This window comes from Macaca thibetana, chromosome 12 (genome assembly GCF_024542745.1).
Source record: "Macaca thibetana thibetana isolate TM-01 chromosome 12, ASM2454274v1, whole genome shotgun sequence".
Lineage (NCBI taxonomy): Eukaryota > Metazoa > Chordata > Mammalia > Primates > Cercopithecidae > Macaca > Macaca thibetana.
The window spans coordinates 100058175-100081198 of NC_065589.1; the positions used below are offsets into that span (position 1 = coordinate 100058175).

The 23024-nt window shown below is 40.2% G+C and overlaps 1 protein-coding gene across 1 annotated transcript in view; it reads right to left on the reverse strand.

Moving 5' to 3' along the window:
• The window catches only part of KYNU (kynureninase), a 167349-nt gene that overhangs the window by 136690 nt on the left and 7635 nt on the right, over window positions 1-23024 (reverse strand). Inside the window, exon 2 of the mRNA XM_050751744.1 lies at window positions 22374-22561. Coding sequence (XP_050607701.1) covers window positions 22374-22542 — 169 coding nt within the window. The 5' untranslated portion in view covers window positions 22543-22561. The remainder of the gene's footprint in view (window positions 1-22373; window positions 22562-23024) is intronic.

A 23024-nucleotide genomic window follows, 5' to 3' on the forward strand; every position in this document is an offset into this window, starting at 1 on the left:
GAATTAGGAGAAGGAAAAAGGGTAAATATATATACAGACTCTAAGTATGCTTACCTAGTCCTCCGTGCCCATGCAGCAATATGGAGAGAAAGGGAATTCCTAACTTCCAAGAGAACACCTATCAAACATCAGGAAGTCATTAGGGAATTATTATTCATCGTACAGAAACCTAAAGAGGTGGCAGTCTTACACTGCCGGGGTCATCAGAAAAGAAAGAAAAGGGAAATAGAAGGGAACCACCAAGCAGATATTGAAGGCAAAAGAGCTACAAGGTGGGACTCTCCATTAGAAATGCTTATAGAAGGACGCCTAGTATGGGGCAATCCCCTCCAGGAAACCAAGCCCCAGTACTCAGCAGAAGAAATAGAATGGGGAACCTCATGAGGACATAGTTTCCTCCCCTCAGGATAGTTAGCCACCGAAGAAGGAAAAATACTTTTGCCTGTAGCTAACCAATGGAAATTACTTGGAATCTTCACCAGACCTTTTGAGAGACAGGACTAGCTGGATTTTCTAGGCCAACTAACAGTCCCTAAGCTTAAATGGGAAGGTGACTGCATCCACCTTTAAACACGGGACTTGCAACTTAACTCCACTCGACCAATCAGGTAGTTAAGAGAGCTCACTAAAATGCTAACTAGGCAAAAACAGTAGGTAAAGAAATAGCCAATCATCTATTGCCTGAGAGCACAGGGGGCGGGACAATGATCAGGATACAAACCCAGGCATTTGAGCCAACGATGGCAACACTCTTTGGGTCCCCTCCCTTTGTATGGGAGCTCTGTTTGCACTCCATTAAATTTTGCAACTGCACACTCTTCTGGTCCGTGTTTGTTATGGCTCGAGCTGAGCTTTCGCTCCCTGTCCACCATTGCTGTTTGCTGCCATTGGAGACCCGCCACTGGCTTCCACCCCTCTGGATCCGGTAGGGTGTCCACTGTGCTTCTGATCCAGCGAGGCACCCATTGCCATTCCAGATCGGGTTAAAGGTTTGCCATTGTTCCTGCACGGCTAAGTACCCGGGTTCGTCCTAATTGAGCTGAACACTAGTCACTGGGTTCCACGGTTTTCTTCTGTGACCCATGGCTTCTAATAGAGCTATAACACTCACCACACGGCCCAAAATTCCATTCTTTGGAATCTAGGAGGCCTAGAACCCCAGGTCAGAGAACGAGAGGCTTGCCGCTATCTTGGAAGCAGTCCACCACCATCTTGGGAGCTCTGGGAGAAAGCTGGTAACATTTTGGTGACCATGAAGGGACCTCTAAAGTGGTGAGTAATACTGGACCACTTTCGCTTTCTATTCTGTCCTATTCTTCCTTAGAATTGGAGGAAAATACTGGGTACCTGTCTGCCAGTTAAAAACAATTTGTGTGGTTGCTGGACTTCAAGACTCAGGTGTGAGGCTGTCCAGGCCAGGGCTTTCTAACAACCCCCAACCCTTCTGGGTTGGGAACATTGGTCTGCCTGGAACCAGCTTCCATTTTCAATTTTCCTGGGGAAGCCAAGGGCCGACTAGAGGCAGAAAGCTGTCGTCCCAAACTCCTGGTGTTAGCTGGTGCAGATCATGGTGCAGCCAGAAGTCTCTGTTCAACAGTCGCCCATGCATGCGCCCCTACCTTTCCTTCTGACCCATACCTCCTGGGTCCTGACCACGACTTTCTTGAAAGTGTAGCCCCCAAATTCTCCTTACCTCTAAATCTACTTCCTCTGATCCCTGCCTCCTAGGTACTAATGGTTCAGACTTTCATTTCCTCTAGTAAGTTGTATCTCCAAAGAGATCTAAGGAAGCTCTAGTCTGCGTCCTTAGGCCACTAGGCTCTGAACCCAGAAAGTCTTGTCCTTGGTGTCCCTCCCAATTTAGGCATATAGCTCTTGACATGGGCAGTTATGTGGGACACATTCCCACCACCCTTGCCAGGGCCCCAAGTTTGTAAAGGGCTAGGAGAAAAGAGAGAGAGAGAGACAGAGGGGAGAGAAAGAGAGAGAGACAAAGAGGAAGTTAAAAAGAGAAAGAAAGAGAAAAATAAAAGTAGTAAAAAAAAAAAAAAAAAGTGTGCCCTATTCCTTTAAAAGCCAGGGTAAATTTAAAACCTGTAATTAATAATTGAGTGTCTTCTCCATGACCCTATAACACTCCAATACTACCTTGTTGTCAGTGTGAACAAGGGGGTAGCCTGAAAACACCGAGCCCACTAACAACCAGGAGTTTTCCTATCAAACATCCTCAACTCAGGAACCCACAGATTGCCCAAATGCATTCAATCTGTAGCAGCAACTGCTTTGCTAACAAAAGTAGAAAAATAACTTTTAAAGGAAACCTCATTGTAAACACACCTGACCAGTTCAGAATTATTCTAAGTAAAAAGCAAAAAGGTAGCTTACTACCTCAAAAATCTTAAAGAATGGGATTATTCTGTTAAAAAGGTGATTTAACACTAACCACTAACAATTCCCTTAACCCAGCAAATTTTCTTACAGGGGATTTAAATCTTAATTACCATACAAATGTTCAACCAGACCTAGGAGGAACTCCCTTCAGGACAGGAGGATAGATGGTTCCTCCCAGGTAATTAAGGGGAAAAAAAATCCCACAATGGGTATTCAGTAATTGATAGGGAGACTCTTGTGGAAGTAGTTAGAAAAATTGCCTAATAATTTGTCTGCTCAAAAGTACAACCTGTTTGCACTCAGTCAAGCCTTAACGTACTTACAGAATCAAAAAGACTCTCTCTCAATCCTGACTCAAAAAGTTACCTACATACTCTCTAAAATGAATTTGCATAAGGACTGTTGTTTATAGAAATATATCTTAATGGGGCAGCTGGATTGTTATAAAATACTCAGGAACCCAGCCCAGCTCTGTAACTCACCTCTGAGCGCAAAGGCAATGTCGGGCCCTCTGATAAAGGACCACTAGAATCCAGCAGCCTGGGACCCCTTTCTTTGTGGTCAAGAAGGGTGGGAAAACTGGTGCAGGACTGCTACATCGGTAAGCGTAACTAATCCGATAAGCAGAGGTCCATGGGTGGTTACGCACCCTGGAAAGAAATAAGCATTAGGACCATGGAGGACACTCTAGGACGAAAGCTCATCGAAATCATGACTAGGGGTGCTGGCATTCCTATGTTTTTCTTTTCAGATGGGAAACGTTCCCCGGAGGCAAAAACGCCCCTAAGATGTATTCTGGAGAATTCGGCCCAAAGTGTATGTACCTTTTTCCCTATCAGACCTAAAGCAAATTGAAATAGACCTAGGTAAATTGTCAAATAATCCTAATGGCTATATTGATATTTTACAAGGGTTAGGATAATCCTTTGATCTGACATAGATAGATACAATGTTACCGCTAGATCAAACACTAACCCCAAATGAAAAAAGTGCCGCCATCACTGCAGCCCGAAAGTCTGCTGATCTCTAGTATCTCAGTGAGGTCAATGATAGGATGACAACAAGGAAAGAGAACAATTCCCCATAGGCCAGCAGGCAGTTCCCACTGTAAATCCTCAATGGAACACAGAATTAGAACATGTAGATTGCTGCTGCAGACATTTGCTAACTTGCGTGCTAGAAGAACTAAGGAAAACTAGGAAAAAAGCCTACGAATTATTCAATGATGTCCACTATAACACAGGGAAAGGAAGAAAATCCTACTACCTTTCTGGAGATACTAAAGGAGGCATTGAGGAAGCATACCTCCCTGTCACCTGACTCTATTAAAGGCCAACTAATCTTAAAGGATAAGTTTATCAGTCAGTCAGCTGCAGACCAGAGAAAAACTTCAAAAGTCCACCTTATGCCTGAAGCAAAACTTACTAAACCCTTTTGAACTTGACAACCTCAGTTTTTTATAATAGCCATCAGGAGGAGCAGGTGGAACAAGACAAACGAGATAAAAAAAAAAAAAAAAAAAAAAAAAAAGGCCACCACTTTAGTCATGGCCATCAGGCAAGCAGACTTTGGAGACTCTGGAAAAGGAAAAAGCTGAGCAAATTGAAAGCCTAATAGGGCTTGCTTCCAGTGCAGTCTACAAAGACACTTTAAAAAAGATTGTCCAAAGAGAAATAAGCTGCCCCCTCATCCAAGCCCCTTATGTCAAGGGAATCACTGGAAAGCCTACTGCCCCAGGGGATGAAGGTCCTCTGAGTCCGAAGCCACTAATCAGATGATCCAGCAGCAGGCCTGAGGGTGCCCGGGGCAAGCAGCAGCCCATGCCATCACCCTCACAGAGCCCCGGGTATGCTCGACCATTGAGGGTCAGGAGTTTAACTGTCTCCTGGACACTGGCATAGCCTTCTCAGTCTTACTCTCCTGTCCTGGACAAGTGTCCTCCAGATCTGTCACTATCCAAGGGTTCCTAGGACAGGTAGTTACTAGATACTTCTTCCAGCCACTAATTGTGACTGGGGAACTTTACTCTTTCCACATGCTTTTCTAATTATGCCTAAAAACCCCACCCCCCTGTTAGGGAAAGACATTCTAACAAAAGCAGGGGCCACTATACATCTGAACATAGGAAAAGGAACACCCATTTGTTGTCCCCTGCTTGAAAAAGGAATTAATCCTAAAGTCTGGACAACAGAAAGACAATATGGATGAGTGAAGAATGCCTGTCCTGTTCAAGTTAAACTAAAGGGTTCTGCCTCCTTTCCCTACCAAAGGCAGTACCCCCTTAGACCCGAGGCCCAATAAGGACTCCAAAAAATTGTTAAGGACCTAAAAGCCCAAGGCCTAGTAAAACCATGCAATTGCCCCTGCAATATTCCAATTTTAGGAGTACAGAAACCCAACGGACAGTGGAGGTTAGTGCAAGATCTCAGAATTATCAATGAGGCCATTGTCCCTCTATATTCAGCTATACCTAACCCTTATACTCTGCTTTCTCAAATACCAGAGGAAGCAGAGTGGTTTACAGTCCTGGACCTTAAGGATGCATTTTTCTGCATCCCTGTACATCCTGACTCTCAATTCTTGCTTGCCTTTAAAGATCCTTCAAACCCAACATCTCAATTCACGAGGACTGTTTTACTCCAAGGGTTCAGAGATAGCCCACATCTATTTGGCCAGGTATTAGCCCAAGACTTGAGCCAGTTCTCATACCTGAACACTCTTGTTCTTTGGTACATGGATAATTTACTTCTAGCTGTCCATTCAAAACCTTTTGCCATCAAGCCACCCAAGCGCTTTTAAACTTCCTCACCACTTGTCGCTACAGTGTTTCCAAACCAATGGCTCAGCTCTGCTTAAAGCAGGTTAAACACTTAAGGCTAAAATTATCCAAAGGCACCAGAGCCCTCAGTAAGAAACGTATCCAGCCTCTACTGGCTTATCCTCATCCCAAAACCCTAAAGCAAATAAAAGGGTTCCTTGGCATAACAGGCTTCTGCCAAATATGGATTCCCAGGTATGGCAAAATAGTCAGGCCATTATATACACTAATTAAGAAAACTCAGAAAGCAATACCCATTTAGTAAAATGGACACCTAAAGCAAAAGCAGCTTTCAAGGCCCTAAAAAGGCCCTAACCCAAGCCCCAGTGTTAGGTTTACCAATGGGGCAAGACTTTTCTTTATATATCACAAAGACAAATAGCTCTAGGAGTCCTTACACAGGTTCAAGGGACCAACTTGCAACCCATGGCCTACCTAAGTAAGAAAATTAATGTAGTGGCAAAGGGTTGGCCTCATTGTTTACAGGTAGTGGTGGCAGTAGCAGTCTTAGTATCTAAAGCAGTTAAAATAATACAGGGAAGAGATCTTACTGTGTGAACATCTCATGATGTAAATAGCATACTCACTGCTAAAGGAGACTTGTGGCTGTCAGACAACTGCTTATTCAAATATCAGGCTCTACTAATTAAAGGGCCAGCACTGTGACTGCATACTTGTGCAACCCTTAACCCAGCCACATTTCTTCCAAACAATGAAGAAAAGATAAAACATAGATGTCAACAGGTAATTGCTCAAACCAATGCCACTTGAGGGACCTTCTAGAGGTTCCCTTGACTAATCCCTACCTCAACTTGTATACTAATGAAAGTTCCTTAGTAAAAAAAGGACTTCAAAAAGTGAGGTATGTAGTGGTCAGTAATAATGGAATACTTGAAAGTAATCCCCTCATTCCAGGAACTAGTGCTCAGCTGACAGAACTAATAGCCCTCACTTGGGCACTGGAATTTAAAAAAGAGAAAAGGATATATATATATATATACACACACATACAGATTCTAAGTATGCTTACCTAGTCCTCCATACCCACACAACAATATGAAAAAAAAAAAAAGGGAATTCCTAACTTCTGAGGGAACACCTATCAAACAACAGGAAGCCATTAGGCAATTATTATTGGCTGTACAGAAACCTAAAGAGGTAGCAGTCTTACACTGCTGGGGTCATCAGAAAGGAAAGGAAAGAAAAATAGAAGGGAACTGCCAAGAGGATATTGAACCCAAAAGAGCCGCAAGGCAGAACCCTCCATTAAAAATGCTTATAAAAGGACCCCTGGTATGGGGTAATCCCCTCTGGGAAACCAAGCCCCAGTACTCAGCAGGAAAATAGAATGGGAAACCTTACAAGGACATAGTTTCCTCCTCTCAGAATGGCTAGCCACCAAAAAAGGAAAAATACTTTTGCCTGCAACTAACCAATGGAAATTACTTAAAACCCTTCATGAAACCTTTCATTTAGGCATTAATAGCACCCATCAGATAGTCAGATCATTATTTACTGGACCAGGCCTTTTCAAAACTATCAAGCAGATAGTCAGGGCCTGTGAAGTGTGTCAAAAAAATAATCCCCTGCACTGCAGGCCATACATTTCAATCCCTGTATCTTAACCTCCTTGTTAAATTTGTCTCTTCCAGAATCGAAGCTATAAAACTACAAATTATTCTTCAAATGGAGCCCCAGATGCAGTCCATGACTAAAATCTACCATGGACCCCTGGACCGGCCTGCTAGCCCATGCTCCAATGTTAATAACATCAAAGGCACCCCTCCCAAGGAAATCTCAACTGCACAACACCTACTACAGCCCAATTCAGCAGGAAGCAGTTAGAGCAGTCGTCGGCCAACCTCCCCAACAGCACTTGGGTTTTCCTGTTGAGAGGGGGGACTGAGAGACAGGACTAGCTGGATTTCCTAGCTGATTAAGAATTCCTAAGCCTAACTGGGGAAGGTGACTGCACCCACCTTTAAACACGGGGCTTTCAGCTTAGCTCACATCCGACCCATCAGGTAGTAAAGAGGGCTCACTAAAATGCTAACTAGGCAAAAAACCAGAGGTAAAGAAATAGCCAATCATCTATCACCTGAGAGCAAAGGGGGAAGGACAATGATTGGGATATAAACCCAGGCATTTGAGCCAGCAATGGCTACCTTCTTTGGGTCCCCTCCCTTTATATGGGAGCTCTGTTTTCTCTCAATTAAATCTTGCAACTGCACATTCTTCTGGTCCGTGTTTGTTACGGCTCAAGCTGAGCTTGCACCTGCCGTCCACCACTGCTGTTTGCTGCTGTCACAGGCCCGCTGCTGACTTCTACCCCTCTGGATCCAGCAGTATGTTCACTGTGCTCCTGATCAAGCAAGGTACCCATTGCCACTCCCTATTGGGCTAAAGGTTTGCCATTGTTCCTGCACGGCTAAGTACCCGGGTTCATCCTAATTGAGCTGAATACTAGTCACTGGGTTCCATGGTTCTCTTCTATGACCCACGGCTTCTAATAGAGCTATAATACTCACTGCATGGCCCAAGAATCCATTCCTTGGAATCTGTGAGGCCGAGAACCCCAGGTCAGAGAACAAGAAGCTTGCTGCCATCTTGGAAGTGGCCCGCCACCATTTTGGGAGCTCTGGGAGCAAGGATCCCCTGGTAACACTTTCACTTAGGCATTGATAGCACCCATCAGATAGCCAGATCATTATTTACAGGACCAGGCCTTTTCAAAACTATCAAGCAGATAGTCAGGGCCTGTGAAGTGTGCCAAAGAAATAATCCCCTGCACTTCAGGCCTACATTTCAATCCCTGTATCTTTAACCTCCTTGTTAAATTTGTCTCTTCCAGAATCAAAGCTGTAAAACTACAAATCGTTCTTCAAATGGAGCCCCAGATGCAGTCCATGACTAAGATCTATCATGGACCCCTGGACTGGCCTGCTAGCCCATGCTCCAATGTTGATGACATCAAAGGCACCCCTCCCAAGGAAATCTCAACTGCACAACACCTACTACACCCCAATTCAGCAGGAAGCAGTTAAGAGCAGTGGTAGGCCAACCTCCCCAACAGCACATGGGTTTTCCTGTTGAGAAGGGGGACTGAGAGACAGGACTAGCTGGATTTCCTAGGCCGACTAAGAATTCCTAAGCCTAGCTGGGGAAGGTGACTGCACCCACCTTTTAACACAGGCCTGGTAACTCAGCTCACACCTGACCAATCAGGTAGTAAAGAGGGCTCACTAAAATATAAATTAGGCCAAAAGAAGGAGGAAAAGAAATAGTCAAATCATATATCATCTGATAGCATGGCAGGGGGACAATGATAGAGATATAAACCCAGGCATTCGAGCTGGGAGTGGCAACTCCCTTTGGGTCCCCTCACATTGTATGGGAACCTCCTGGGAAATCCTGTTTTTACTGTATTAAATCTTGCAACTGCACACTCTTCTGGTCCGTGTTTGTTACAGCTTGAGCTGAGCTTTCACTTGCTGTCCACCACTGCTGTTTGTCGCCATCTCAGACCTGCCACTGACTCCCATCTGGGTCCACCACTGCTGTTTGCTGCTGTTACAGACCCACCATTGACTCCCACCCCTCTGGATCCGGCAGGGTGTCCGCTGTGCTCCTGATCTAGTGAGGCACCCATTTCTGCTCCCCATCGGGCTAAAGGTTGGCTATTGTTCCTGCACAGCTAAGTGCCAGGGTTCATCCTAATCGAGCTGAACACTAGTCACTGAATTCCATGGTTCTCTTCCGTGACCCACAGCCTCGGATAGAGCCATAACGCTCACTGCACCGCTCAAGATTCCATTCCTTGGAATCCGTGAAGCCAAGAACCCCAGGTCAGAGAACAAAAGGCTGGTCGCCATCTTGGGAGGGGCCCACCCCAGCTTGGGAGTGGTCTGCCACCATCTTGGGAGCTCTAAGAACAAAGACTCACCGTTAAGAGTATCAGTATTGCTATTGATTAATTTCAGCATTGCAAAATTTTAAAAATTCTTTCCATATAATTAATGTTTATTTTTGGAATATTACTAGCTAGATATTTGATTTAGAAGAAAAAGCTAGTTTGTAACATATTTTGTTTTATAATAATTTTCTGAAGTAAATATTCATTGTTTTTAAATACCATTGAATTTAAATTGGTTTTTTTTTTTTTTTTTCCCTTGAACTAGGGAATACGACTTCCTATCTTTCATATTTCAGGAGAATCCTAAGACATAGCTAATAATGAAAGCTCATCAAAGTCGTGGTCTATGATTTAAGAGAGCATTTGATACTCAATAACTACTGTGGAAGCAAAGTCCTGGGATTGGTTGCAGCAATTGCTAGGATCTTGATGACAAGTTTTTGGCCTGGAAGTATGAAGAACAAAAAAAAAAAAAAAAAAGAAAAAGAAAACAAAACATCTCTGTGGAAGTTAACTTCTGTGAGAAATGTATGGTTTGTTGGTTTTGAAAAAATTCAGCTGTGCGCAGTGGTTTATGCCTGTAATTCCAGCCCCTTGGGAGGCCAGGTGAGTGTATCACTTGAGCCCAGGATCTGGACACTGAGCCTGGGAAAAAAAATTTAAAAATTAGCCAGACATGGTGGTGCATGTCTGTGGTCCCTGCTTCTGAGGAGGCTGCGGTGGGAGGATCATTTGATTCCAGGAAGTTGAAGCTGCAGTGAGCTCTGATGTCACCACTGCATTCCAGCCTAGGTGACAAAGAGACTTCCTGTCTCAAATAAATAAATAAACAAATAGAAGAAAAATTTTACATTTAACATAGTTTCCTCCATATCTGTATGTAAAGACAACACTCTACTAAAAGGCCAGGTGAGTTTAGGGGTTTTATTAGAATATTCTCCTGACTGGAAATCGGAGGTTAAAATTTCAACATATTATGACTGTTCATTTGAGAAACTTAAGTGTTGCTTATTTTTTTAACTAATAATTGAAGGAAAAAGAAGAAAAGGATATACAATGTTTCTGCAGATTGGTGAACCTGAAATTGTTGCTGATTGTATTATAAGTAGTAATAGAAAGCATAAAGATTTCAGCTGTGTTTGTTTCATCTGTGGCTTGATTACTTGGATCTCTGTTATTACCAAGAAAAATACAAGCATCTAATATGAATTTGTTGGGTAAGAACTGCCTAATTGTAAAACTCTCCCAATGTTAATAATTGTGGTACTAATGTGATTTATTTGTTGTGTTGTTATTGTTGCTGGCAATATTGAATTGAGTTTCAGCAATTTGGAATAGTGCTTAAGTGGGATTTATGATTATGTCCATAAATCTGTGACCAGGGTCCTCTGAGGAACTAGGTCTACATTTTATTAGCAGACAAATAATCCCCAGAACTGAAAAACACCATGAAGCAAATGAATGTAACTGGCTTTTAAAGAACACTCCAGCAAACAGCAGCAGAATAAATATTCTTTTAAATGCACATGGAGAGTCATGAAGACAGACCATTGTCCTGGGTCAAAAACAAACCTTAACAAATGTTCTCTAACCACAGTAGAATTAAACTACAAATCAATAATAAAAAGAAAACTGAGAAATGTTCAAATACTTGGAAATTAAAAAACACACTTGTAAATAAATTATGGGCCAAAGAAGTCTTTAAGACTGATGGTTAGGTGAGGAGCTTTTAGACATGGTACCTAAAACACAACTCATAAAAGAAAAAATAAATATATTGTGCTTCCTCAAAGTTAAAATCTTTCGTTCTGCAATAGATGCTAACAAGAGAATAAAAAGAGAGCTACAGACTGTGAGAAAATATTTTCATATCATTTATTTAACAAACAACCTGTACACCGAAATGTATAAAGAACTCTTAAAACTGAAAACATGACTCACACCTGTTATCTTAGCAACTTGGGAAGTCAAAGTGGGAGGATAAGTTAAAGCCAGGAGTTCAAGACCAGCCTGGGTAACAAAGCGAGACCTGTCTCTTAAAATCTGTTCAAGCAGATTTGCTTGAGCCCAAGAAGGTCAAGGTTGCAGTGAGCTATGATTGTACCACTTTACTCTAGCCTGGGTAATGAAACAAGACTCTGTCTCTTAAAAATAAAAAAAAGGCTCCATAATCCCCCCAAAACACAACTCAACAATTAAAAAATCCAATTAAAAAAAAGTAACCAAAATATTTGAGCTGACATTTCTCTAGACTATGGATGGTACATAAGCTTCTGAAATGCTTAATGCTTAATTTCATTAGTCATTAGGAAAATGCATATAAATACCAAAATAAGATACTTATACAAACATATGTGACTAAAAAACAAAACAACAAAAAACCTGGTAATACCAACTGAGGGTGAATATGGGGAACAATAGACATTCCACACATTAATGAGGCCATGCAAAATGCAAAACGGTACAGCCACTCTGAAAAAGTTTGCCAGTTTCTTATAAAGTTAAAAATATACCTATAATATGATCCAGCAATCAACTTATGGCATTCTAAAAGTGGACTTGACAAACTGCGGTTTGAGTTCCAAATCAAGCCCATGACCTGTTTTTGTATGGCCTGAAAGCTAAGAATGTTTTTACATTTATAAATGGAAGAAGAAAAACTAGGAAAAGACGAAAGAAAAAAAAAAAGGAGAAAGAATATATGAGGCCTGGCAAGGTACAGTAGCTCACACCTGTAATCCTAGCACTTTGGAAGGCCAAGGAATAAGGACTGCTGGAGCCTTGTTCAAGATTAGCCTAGGCAACACAGTGAGACCTCATCTCTACAAAAAGTTAAAAAAATTAGCTTGGTGTGGTGGTGCACCCTTGTAGCCCTGGCTACTCAGGAGGCTAAGATGGAAGAATTGCTTGACCAGGGAGATCAAGGCTGCAGTGAGCTGTGATTATGCCACTGCACTCCAGCCTGGGTGACAGGGCAAGACCTTTTCTAAAAAAATAAAAATAGAAAAAGAATACATGAGACCTGTCAAGAGTGAAATATTTACTATCTGATCTTAAAAAAATTTTAGATAAAAAATTTACATTCACACAAAATCCTGTACATGAATGTTAATAGTGGCTATTCATAATCATCAAAATTGGACACAGCTCAAATGTCCTTCAGTGGACAAATGAATAAACTATTGTAGTCCATTCTTTGAGTAGAAAACTATTCAGCAATAAAAAGAAACACTTCATTGACATAACTTTGCTTAATCTCAAAGGCATTTCCTTAAGTAAAGGAAACCAGTCTCCAAAGACTGAATACAGTATATAATTTCTTCGTATGATATTCTGGAAAAGACAATAGGGATATAAAATAGATTAGTGGTTGTCAGGGATTAGAGGTATAGTGGAGAGATTAGTTACAAAGTGCTACCATAAAGGAGTCTTTTAGGGGTTATGAAATTGTTCTATATACAGAGAGAAGGTGTGTTTATGTAATTCTATACATGTGATAAAACTCAGACTGTATAACAAAGTATTCCAATTTATGAAATGTGAATTTAAATATTAATAATATCAATAATAAACTCTCCTGATGAACAAGTTATTTCATACTTCTGTCATTAGGAAAGACACCATTCTACCAATCATTCTTAATGGGGGATAAGAGCAGATCTTAGGATGAAATTTAAAAAATAAAATGCTGGGAACATCATGGTCCAGCAGCACTTGTTAAATAGAAGCATGAACAGAAAAAGGTGTGTAGTGACTGGGTGTCACTATGTTGCCCAGGCTCGTGTTGAATTCCTGGACTCAAGCGATCCTCCTGCCTCAGCCTTCCAAAGAGTGCTGGGTTACAGGCGTGAGCCATGCTCTTGGACAAAAAGAACAAGTTTTGGTTGTCTGCCTTAAATAATTGAACTATGGCATTAGTTTAAAAAAGAAAATATTTATCTTCCATCTCTCTATAGAGAAACATACGATTTTGATTTTAAACCTATTTTCTACTAAACATATTTTCTTAAATATATGTTTAAGTTGTGGCATTCACCTATGTTAGACCAGATCCACAGGTTTGGGTCATTGAATAAAAAAGAAGTTGGAGTGAATTTTAGGTAAAACTTCAGAAGTTGATACTCAAATACTGGCTACATAAAAACTGGTGAACCCTAAAGAAGGAGTTCCTGAAAGGGGATACGAAGCAGTTTTCCCAAGTGCTGGCAATGTTATGTTTCCTGATGTAGGATCTTATGACACAGAGGTGCTCATGTTGTAAAATTTGTAGAGCCGTATTATTTCTGCATTTTACTAAATAAAAAGGTATATTCTCTTTACTATTATTCAGAAGGTAGTGAGTGAAGATTTTTTTTGTGTTGCTATGTACCTCATATTATTAAATTTCCTGGTGATGTGCTGAGGAAATATTCATGTCCTTTTTCCAATAGGGATGCCCCGTACAAGGCTATGCTACCAACAAGCTTCTTGGACTTTGAATATAATTCCTATAATTTCAGGAGGAAGATGGAGAAAAATGTAGGATCACTATAGTCCACTCGCACACACTCCTTAGATATTCTCGTCTAATTTTGAACCCATTAGTTCTCTCTGAGGTCTAGATTGAGGAGTGGTATGGCATCTGAGGGAGAGACACTTCGTATTTCGAGGATTCCAAAAGAGATTTTCCATGCCCTTGTGGATAAAATTCCTCGAGGAAAGAGTTCACACGACAAGACAGAAAAGACCAAACATTGTCCCAGGCAAAGGTGAAAGTGTACTCTCCTTGTAAGAATCTTTCTATTCCCAGTCCTTTGTCCTGTGGCTGAGGTATGCCTGGTATCATATTGCCCAGAAATATGGAACAATTGGTTGGGACCTTGAGATTTCTTTGCAAAATCTCAATTTGGCTAATGTTGACCTTAGACATTAGGGCCAATATATCCTTAGAAAGTAAGGAAAGATTGTCTTCAGCAATTTGCATTATCTTAGAATATTGGGTTCCAGGAGCTGAAAAAGGTAGGAATAGACAACAGATCCAGCATGGACTCTGCTTGGCTGAAAATCATATTTACTTCTGTTGTCTGTCTGTCTGTCTCTTTTCTTCCCATACTGTCTTCTCAATGCACAATCATATTCAAGCCCCCGCCTTCCTTGAAAAAAGCATTCATTCATTTCCTTTTGTTCCTTGTTACGTTTCCTTTTACAGCAAGGCTTCTTGGAAAAGAAGCCTAAAAATCTCATTTCCAATACTTTACTCCTTCAATGACATCTAGAAATACATAGCTTCCCTGCCTGTCATTCCAGTGAAGCTGTTAAAGTTAAGACAATTTAATAAAGCTCTCCTGACTGCTAAAATGAAAGGCTTATACAGTCTCTGTGACAGCTGATGATGTCAAGCCCTCTGATTTCTTTGAATATGTCTCTTCCCTTGGTTTTAGAACATGACACTTTCCTTGTTCTTCTGTATCTCTGGCTCTTTCTAGAGTTCTCTTTGTCAATGCTTAGAATTTTGTTTCTACTACCTTCTTCTCACTTAGGTATGATGCCTAGATAATATCATCCATATCCACAGTTTCAACTATTACCTAAATGCTGACAACTGTCAAATTTCTACCTTCTAACTAAACTCAACTGCTAGTTGTATCCTAAATGCATTTCATTTTTCCTTTACAGAAATAGAATTGCTAGCTTTGCATGTGGCCACCAAGAACAAAAATTGTGTTTTAGACTCAGTCTTCTTTGTAGATAGGCAGGGCCATGACCAAACACTGGCCCAGGGGGCTTAGGTGAACAGGTCATGAGGCAACCTCTGAAACCTTTCTCAAGGGAGAGTTCACACGCATTATTTGTCTTTTTTTCTTTGTCCCTGCCTGCTTCTCACTGCTTGTAACAGCTGCCACCTTCTTGGACTCAGAGGTCAAGGCCACGGGTGACAGGGCAATAAGAGATAAACAAACAAATAAAAGACTAGTTTCTCTTTAAATGAATAGTTTCCAAAACAAGTTAATTGTATCAGTGAATATCACCACTATTCACCTAAAACAGAAAGTATGGCTCATGCTGTCCTTCTCCTACTACTAAATCAGGTTTATTTAATGAGTATTTCATGTATTCCTTGACTATTTTCCTTTACATCCACTTCTATTACATTTACTTATTCAGACTTACTGTTAGGTACCCACACACACTCATTTACTATTCACCCTATGATGCCAATCATCCTAGTGCCCTATATTCCCTATTCCAAACCTTATTATTTACTATTTACCAATACCCAGATTTGTACATGACATACTTTGATCATGTAAAACTATTCTTAGGGATCAAAGCAACTATGCTTTCTCTTGTGTGTTTGCAAAATGCTGTTCCCTCTTCGTGATTGGACCTCACTCCACTCTAAGGTCTGCCTAGGTGACTCCCACACATTCACAGAGAAAGAAGACAGTTCCTACACTCGGGGAGCAGACAGTCCAACGCAAATGAAATGACAAGATTACAAATATGTACACTAAATGCAGAATTGAAGTAACACGAAAAGCTCCCAATATTGGCCAGGCGTGATGGCTGACGCCTGTAATCCCAACACTTTGGAGTCTGAGATGGGCAGATTACTTGAGTTCAGGAGTCCGAGACCAGCCTGGGCAACATGGTGAAACCCTGTCTCTACCAAAAATACAAAAACTTAGCCAGATGTAGTGGCGTGAATCTGTAGTCCCACCTAATTGGGGGGGGCTGAGGAGGAAGGATTCTTTGAGTTCAGAGGGGTGGACGTTGCTCTGAATCAAAATTGTACCACTATACTCCAGCCCGGGTGACAGAGTGAGACCCCAACTAAAAAAACAAACAAACAAACAAAAAGTTGCAATGTCTACAAAATTTAACTAAGGAATATTCTTAATTTTTTTTTATGAAAGTTAGAGATTTATCAGATTATCAAAATTACAGTTATAAATACATGTCCTTTCATAGCTGGATAAAATCTTTTATTTAACATATCTTTATCTGTTGTTGAATAAAGGATTATAGTTTATAGAGAAAAGTATGCTTTCCTATATTTCATGCACTGACACCTCATATCTGTCACAGCCTTCTAAGCCTAAAAACAGTTGAGTTTAATAGGCTATTATGTTATATGGAAGCCCTGGAGACAAACGTAAGCATGACTATTTTGCCATGCCAATTTTATCTGAGTCCAAATAATTACATGTGCAAACTAATAGAAGATCTTGTTTGGATAACTTTAAATTTTATAACTACTTACTAAAGTCTACTAAAGTTGGGTGTCAATTTACTGATCTCTCTCCTGGATGTGTGGTAAGATTGAAGGAGAGGATTATTTGACTATGAAAAGAATAGTGAAAGGAACACCATTTTTTTTCCTCCAAATATAGTTTAATAGTAAAAAAAAATTTTGAATTACTAATCTTCTATATAGATAAAAATAATGGCAAGTTCAGTAGATTACTGTTTGCCTAGGCTAGAGATAAAAAAGTGGAATGAAGAAATGTTCTAAAATTGGATTATAATGGTAGTGTAATCATATGCAATTACTAAAAATTATTAAATTGTATACTTAAAATGGGTAAATTTTATGGTCCATAAATTACACTTCAATTGAGTAATTTTAAAAAAGCAAAAGCAAGACTGGGTCAAGATACATGGGCTAGCAGTCACAATATTTGGAACCCATTTCTGGTTCTGCTTTTAGCCAACTATATTGACTGGACATTTTCACTTAAAATCCCTAAGATACATGAAAGAAGGAGTTTATATCCTTAAGAGAAAAAAGAATAAAAAGTTACCACTTATATTTATTTAGTTTAAAATTAAATTTATACATTAAGAGCAACTTAAGACAAAAGGAAAGCGATGGCCAAGGAGTTTATGAAAACAATCTCCAATGGTTGTCTAAGAACTACAAATTCAAAGAAGAATGGAATAATTTTTTTTATTATCTAATGAGCAAAGATTCTTAAAACTGCTAATCCTGCCTGGCGTGGTGGCTTATACCTGTAATCCCAGAACGTTGGGAGGCTGAGGCAGGAGGACTACTTCAGTCCAGGAGTTTGAGACCAGCCTGGCCAACATGGCAAAACCCCACCTTCACAAAAAATACAAAATTTAGCTGGGCATGGTGGCACACACCTGTAGTCCCAGCTACTCTGGGGGCTAAGGTGGGAGGATTACTACAGCTTGGGAGGTCAAGGCTGCGGTGAGCTGAGATCACGCCACTGCACTCCAGCCTGGGTGACAGAGCCAGACCCTGTCCCCCAAAAAACAGAAATAAAAACAGTCCTACTAATCCCCAAAGTCATTGAGGCAATTGTCTTTACCGTTGGAGGAAATGTAAATTTGCACAACTTGTTTCTGGGATGGCAGTTTGACACTCTGAAAAAGACTGTTTTTGTCTTGTGTCTGTGCAAAAGCCATATATACTTATGGGGCTATCCAGTATGCTTTCAGAAATTTAGGTATTAGGATGTTTCAAACAGAAATATTTATGGTTTAAAAAATTTTAGAAAGATATCTTTCCACATGTATGCCTTGCATTTCTCTTCCTTTTCTTTTTATTGATTTCTTATCTCTTCCTTTCTTTCTTCCCTTCTTTCTTTTCTTTCCTTCTCTCTCTCTTCCTCCTTTCTTTTGCTTGTTTATTTTTCAGCTGTGCTCTTTAGGACAATGTTGAGCATAAGTACAAAAGCTGATTAAAAATATTTTTGACCCCTTTCTCTGATAACATCTCAGGCATTGTCTAAGAATAGAAAAAGAAAATACTTATTTTAATAAAATTTATATTAGAAACCCAGAGAAAACATAATATATAATAGAAAAATATCAAAAAAGTGCAGGCTATGCCTGTAGACTTTCTTCAAGATTAAAAAAAAAATCTCATATTGGAAGTTGTGATCCTTTCATTTGCTCAAAACTTGTGTATTTCTGTTCTTTGTTTTTCATTGTTCAGAACTGCTAAAGAAAGTTTTTTCTTGGTGTTATGCGAGTCTCCAAAAACAATCTGACATGCTTTATCATTTTTAGATACTCTTGGAAGGTTTTAATAAGATAAGAAACACTGGTTTCCTGATGAATTTACATCTTGTCAAAACAAAAAAGAAGGAAATTTCAACACCATTGGGGGTCAGAACATAATATTCTAAAATACGGCGCCTTGGAATGCTGAGTACTTTGAACTGAAGGAGATTGAGAGGGCCTCAGAAACAAGGTCCTTCTGATCTTTTCTAATCCCCTGCCCTGTGACCTGCAGCCAGGTGAGTCAAAGAAACTGAAATCCTCTCCTACATCAAACCGTGAAACCTAGAACGCTCACTCACTGACCTTTTCTCTTCTCCCTGATAGACTTTCATATGACAGGTGCCCTGCCCTATATGTGGAGGGAAGAAATGCTACATACAGGGAGCAAGAAGAATCCAAAAATACAGGCCTTGTTGAGTACCCCCACCACTTTCCGTTGATTACGGTTAGATTATATTTTATTCCAATTCTATTTAGTCACATGTATTCATTTCTTTCATTCGACTTAGCATAAAATCATAAGTTTTCCCTGGGTTTTTCTCTTGCTAAGCTGTTTTTGCTATAGAAACATCAGCCATGCCCCTTGTGATGGTTATGAAAAATGGATTATCTTTTTGCCCCTACATCATGTGCTCCTGAGTTGGTACCTCTGTCCAGCATAAACTTGGACCACGACCAGGCTCAGCTTCACCTGTGCTCCATGAGGCTCACTTCCTCACTGCACTGTCATCTTTATTCAGATGGCACCTCACCAGCACTTCCTTGGGTAAGACCACACCCTCATCTTCAGAGTCCTCATTATCATTTAGAGCGCTACCTGATGGTAAAGCATAATTAAGTTGTTTCTTTGTTTATTTTCTATTGTCATACTAGATACACGTTCAAGTATGTATGTGACAGTTTTGCTCTTCGGTTCTCTGAACCATTCTGAGAGAAGTGTCTTGAGTAGGGTAGATGACTAATAAATATTTGCTGAATACATGAATCCTTAGACATTAAGGTGCAACTGGAGTGAGAATAGCAAGAAGGAGAATTAATTGACCCAACTCTAGGATAACATCTCATCCTAGCTGATCTAGAATAGAAGGCTGGGCCTCACTTTCACAATCTCTGATTCAGTAATTCTGAGTTAGGACCCAAGAACTTGTATTTTTAAGAAGATCTCTAGTGAACATCATGCTTTTGGTCAAGGGACCACATTTTGACAATCACTGATGTAGAAGAACACTTGGGGTTAATAACGTTTTACATCATTCAAAATTATTAGAATAATTATTGTTATTTAGAGACAGAGTCTTGCTCTGTCACCCAGACTGGAGTTCAATGGTCTGATCATGGCTCACTGCAGCCTTGAACTACTGGGCTCAGGTGATCCTCCCACTTCAGCCTCCAGAGTAACTGGCAGTAAAGGCACCTGCCATCACGCCTAATTAATTTTTGTAGTATTTGTAGAGATGGGGTTTTGTCATGTTGCCCAGGCTGGTATCAAACTTCTAGACACAAGTGATCCTCCAGCCTTAGCCTCCCTGGGTGCTGGGATTACAGATGTGAGCCACTGTGTCCAGCAAAACTATATTTTTTAAACAAGCAAATTATTTAAATTCTTTATTAAACCAATTTCTATCTCTTCTCTTTAAGAATCAGCAATGACTTATCCAAGGTTGTAATTCTTCAGAGATACTTTCTATTGGATAACTAGTCAAAATCAATGTTATACCTATAATTAGGATACTAAGTCAACTTTTAAGTATACTAGAAGTGATTATATGTAGAATTCTGCTTTTTTTTTTTTAAGGGGGAAACATTTTTACTTTGATAAATATTTAAAATACTGTGCTAAAATGCACCTACAATTTATTCTCTTAACAATTTTAAGTGTACAATTCAGTTAAGTATGTTCACATTGTTGTGCAACCAATCTCCAGAATTTTTCTACCTTGCAAAATTGAAATTTTATACCCATTAAACAGTAACTCACCATTTCTCCCTCTCTGAGCTCTTGACAGCTACCATTCTACTTTCGGTTTTTATGAATTTGACCAATCTAGATACTTGGTAAAATTGGAATTATACAGTATTTTTCTTTTTGCATCTGGATTGTTTCACTTGGCATGATGTTCTCATAGTTCATTCATGTGAACCACGTAGCATGGTTCTTTTTAAAACTTAATAAGGTTCCATCATATGTATACACATTTTGCTTGTCTTTTCATGCATTGATGGACATATGGGTTAATTCCACCTTTTGGCTATTACGAATAATGCTATTATGAACACGAGTGTACTAATGTCTTTTGGGGATCTTGCTTTTAATTCTTTTGGCAATATATCCTGAAGTGAGATCGCTGGATCATATGGTAATTCTATTCTTTGGTTTTTGAGGAAACTGCCATACTCTTTCCTACAGGGCTGCACCATTTTACATTCCCACTAACAGTGCACAAGGGCTCTAATCACTCTGTATCCTAGCCAATATTTATACCCTGCACTTTTTAATAGTAGTCATAGAAAAGGGTGTGAGGTGATATCTCACTGTGGTTTTGATGTGCATTTTCCCGGTGATTAGTAAGGTACGATGCTATTTTGTTGTTGTTGTTGTTGAGACGTAGTCTCGCTCTGTCACCCAGGCTGGAGTGCAGTGTCGTGCAGTGTCGCGATCTCAGCTCACTGCAAGCTCCGCCTCGCGGGTTCACACCATTCTCCTGCCTCAGCCTCCTGAGTAGCTGGGACTGCAGACGCCCGCCACCACGCCCAGCTACTTTTTTGCATTTTTAGTAGAGACGGGGTTTCTTATGTTAGCCAGGATGATCTTGATTTCCTGACCTCGTGATCCGCCTGCCTCGACCTCCCAAAGTGCTGGGATTACAGGTGTGAGCCACCGCGCCAGACTGTACAATGCTATTTTTAAACTGGGTTCTGACTCAGTACAGGAGTCCTGTAGGCCAGAGAGCACATCAGGGCAGGGCCACCATCAACGAGACCTGACTTGTCTCACGTGGGTCCTCGCTATTTCTAAAGGTTTCCACATTGTGTGATGCACATAACACCAAGCCCCCTCTCTCCCATTTCCCTGAGAATTCCTTTCCTAAGTTTTATTTCCTCACAATTCACTCATTAGCAGTATTTATCCCTTATGATTCAAATCAAAATGTTCTTTTAATTTTAGATTCTAGAATGACCCAGAAGATTTTTCTTCTGTGGTCTCAGATCACTTCACTTATAGCCTCGTTTTATTTGGTCTCTTCTAGCTGTCATTTCCATCCATGTCTCCCTCAGTTGATACTACACAATTTTAAGTAGGATACAGGTATTTCTCTTCTTTCATTCTTCCAGAGTTCTATAGGTTGCTGGGTACATAGTTGAAGACAAATAGGTGTTTTAACATTTGTTACATGGTATATATTAGTGTTATACAAACCAGACATCCTAAAATTTTACTAGCTGATCTTCATGGATCCTGAGTACTGTACCCAAAATTGTACCTTATTTAATCTGAATAAAAATGGAATCAGACTATTATAAAGGATGTGAAACCCAGTTTGGTAGACTAATTCCATTCAACCTGGGAACCTTTATTATTAATGTAAAATGGAGTAAAGTTAAATATGATGAATCATTATTTATTGTTATACCTTTGCTACCTATGTTTTATTTTTGTAAACGACTTCCTCAAACCCAGAACAGAGTCAGATTACTACATTATTTTAAAATGCAGTATGCATTTGTTGGGCATTCATTGTTTCTTTTCTTGCTCTTACACTCGCCATCTTTACAGCATGCAAAGACGGCTATTCAAATAATATCCCTCCTGATATATCCAGGTCACAAAATAATATTTTCTCTAAGACAAACATCACATTATTATAAACTAAGTGCCAGAATATAAGAGCTATTCTAATATTGCATTCTAAAATAATTGCTTTGAATCCCAAGTGCTTAGAGAACAAGTAAATGTATCTGCCTATAATTTTCAATCAGTCACTCGATTGTTCAGAGAAGTAGTTGACAGTATAAGTACCCTGTATGTATTTTATTCAGAGGAGGGGAGAAAACAGAAAATTTGAGGCTAAGGTAGGCTGACAGGTTGATTGAGAACACCAGGGACCTTCTGCTTTTCAAACATAATTGCGACGGCTCTATTATGTAATAGCACAATGATTTTCAAAGATTATAATAAACACATGCAGTAGCAAAAATAAATAAATAAATAAAATTTAAAAACCTTCCCAGCATTCTTACCTGGAGGCAGATCCTGTATTTTGGGAATATAAAAGCACTCCCTGAAGTGCCTCAGTTTATCTACCTCATCTAGGTGGAGAGCGACCCTCTCATCCGTTGGGTGGCATTTGAGTTCAGTCGCAATGCGCTGCACTGTGTCAGCTGGCAGCTCAAGAGGTGAAGGCTCCATTACAAGTTGTTCTCTAAAACTGAAAGAGAACAACAAAACATAATCTAGCCACCATAATTTTCCTGCAGAAAATGAGCCTTTTAGGTAATACACCTTTTGTTTTCACGAAGACTCCCCTTTTCCCAACCTCAGGAATAATATACTTAACCAACCAGCGTTAAACCCCGTGAATGAGTTTTTCTCATATATAAAAAGAAGGAAATAGGTCCAGTGTGGTGGCTCACGCCTGTAATCCCAGCACTTTGGGAGGCCGAGGTGGGCGGATCACTTGAGGTCAGGAGTTTGAGACCAGTCTGGTCAACATGGTGAAACCTCGTCTCTACTAAAAAAATACAAAAATTAGCTGGGCCTGGTGGCAGGCACCTGTAATCCCAGCTACTCGGGAGGCTGAGGCAGGAGAATTGATTGAACCCAGGAGGCGGAGGTTGCAGTGAACTGGGATTGTACTACCGCACGCCAGCCTGGGTAACAGAGCAAGACTC